Source organism: Anastrepha ludens, chromosome X (genome assembly GCF_028408465.1).
Source record: "Anastrepha ludens isolate Willacy chromosome X, idAnaLude1.1, whole genome shotgun sequence".
NCBI lineage: Eukaryota > Metazoa > Arthropoda > Insecta > Diptera > Tephritidae > Anastrepha > Anastrepha ludens.
The window spans coordinates 32,061,983-32,063,734 of NC_071503.1; the positions used below are offsets into that span (position 1 = coordinate 32,061,983).

Consider the following 1,752-nt stretch of genomic DNA (forward strand, 5'->3'; position numbering starts at 1 on the left):
TATTTTAGCTATCATAAGCCATTCGTATCATTTGTTGAAATTGAAAACATTGAGGATGAATAATAATAAAATGAGGAAAATAAAACATGAACTTTATAGTAGGGGTGTGCGAATCCCATTCGATTCGAATCGAATCGAATCCTAGGATTCGATTCGATATTCGAGTCGAATATCGAATAGTTCGAAATATTCGAATAATTCGAAATATTCGAATAATTCGAAATATTCGAATAGTTCGAAATACTCGAATAATTCGAAATATTCGAATAGTTCGGAATTTCCGAATAGTTTGAAATATTCGAATAATTCGAGCGATTTGAATTATCCGAAGAAATAAAATCCTAAACAGGTTATTCTATTATAATATAGTAATTCTACATAATAAAAATAAAATAAATTTTCTATCATTTAATTATCGTTGAATATAACATTTATCAATAATATTTGAACAATATAAATAATTATAAGCTAATAAACTTTTCTAATTAAAAATTTCTTTCTAAGAATACGTTTGCTCGCGTGTCTAAATAGAATAGCGTTATTTTATTTAAAATTTCGATATAATATTCAATCAAACATAACGAGTTATATTTTTATTTAAAAATAACAACCGAGCAACATTATCAGGTGATAATGAATTGCGCTTTTCAGTCACAATGTCTCCAGCAGTAGAAAACAGCCTCTCACTCTCAACAGACGTAGATGGAATTGGCAAATAACGTCGAGCCAGCATTGATAAGAGAGGATATTTAACTGATTCTTTTTTCCACCAATGAATAGGATCATCCGAAGGATCAATATCTGCTGAATACAAATATTGAATAAGTTCTTGATCAATGTCTTTCTCAAGGCGCAAGGTTACTGTTTCTTCTCTATTAGCTCGTCGCTGTTTCATGAAGTCCCAAAACTTGGTGGGTTTGATTACAGGAGGTTCAGCAACAGTTTCATGTTCGTTTTCAAAAACATTGTTCGAATATTTATAGGCAATAATCTCTTCTTTTATATCTTTCTCTATGTCATCTTTCACCTTATCATCGGTTAAAAAGTAATCCTGATAACGAGGATCGAGAAATGTACATTTACGATACAACTTATCTTCCTTAATCTCACAAAACCTAATTTTTAAATTCCGGATTATATTTTTTGAAAAGTTATAACCCATAGGCATCTGAGACTCGTTATCAATCGTTGGAAGTCCCATCTGAACATCATCACTATTATCATCGTCATCACTATCTTCGCTATCAATATTATTCAGACCAACGCTTGTCTCGTCATCGAAAGCAAGATTTTCGAAAGCTTCCTCCACCCCTCGAAGTATTGGCTCAATCATGGAGATCGTAGGGTATTTTGACCCACAAGCAATTTTAGTGGCCTCGTTCAATGGTTCTAAGACCTTGATAATATCACTAAGTTTCTTCCAGTCGGTGCCAGACAATCCAGTTACACTAGTAGTTCGCGAAAGCACATCTGACAATGGTTGCTGTAATCTCTTCATGCGCTCGAGCATGTCATACTCCGAGTTCCAGCGAGTTGGTACTGATTGAATTATATTAATTTTAAGGAAGATCGATGACTAGACGCTTTTTGAGCATTTTCAAAGTCTCGCCGAGCCGGGTCAGAGTGGTGGAAGTGTGTGGCTATACGTCGTGCCTAAAAATAAATAGAATTGTGTTAAAAAATTTATTATTTTGAATAATTTGATTGAAATAGATTAAAAAAAAAAATTGAGCTTCATAATTATTTCTAAGT

The 1,752-nt window shown here is 32.8% G+C and overlaps 1 protein-coding gene across 1 annotated transcript; it reads right to left on the reverse strand.

Moving 5' to 3' along the window:
* Window positions 1–522: 522 nt before the first annotated feature.
* On the reverse strand, window positions 523–1,544 carry LOC128869328 (uncharacterized). The gene is made up of 2 exons (XM_054111860.1): window positions 863–1,544; window positions 523–801 (listed from the first exon to the last, which is right to left on the reverse strand). Exons 1-2 carry the CDS (start codon window positions 1,508–1,510, stop codon window positions 652–654), a joined length of 798 nt encoding a protein of 265 aa, XP_053967835.1. The 5' UTR covers window positions 1,511–1,544; the 3' UTR covers window positions 523–651.
* Window positions 1,545–1,752: the final 208 nt, after the last annotated feature.

Excerpts from the sequence above, each read along its gene's own strand:
- LOC128869328 (XM_054111860.1), bottom strand. The coding sequence starts at position 1,510 with ATGCTCGAGCGCATGAAGAGATTACAGCAACCATTGTCAGATGTGCTT. Across the intron at positions 802-862 it reads GAGCTAATAGAGAAGAAACA|ATATTGATCCTTCGGATGAT; the intron begins GTAACCTTGCGC and ends TGTATTCAGCAG.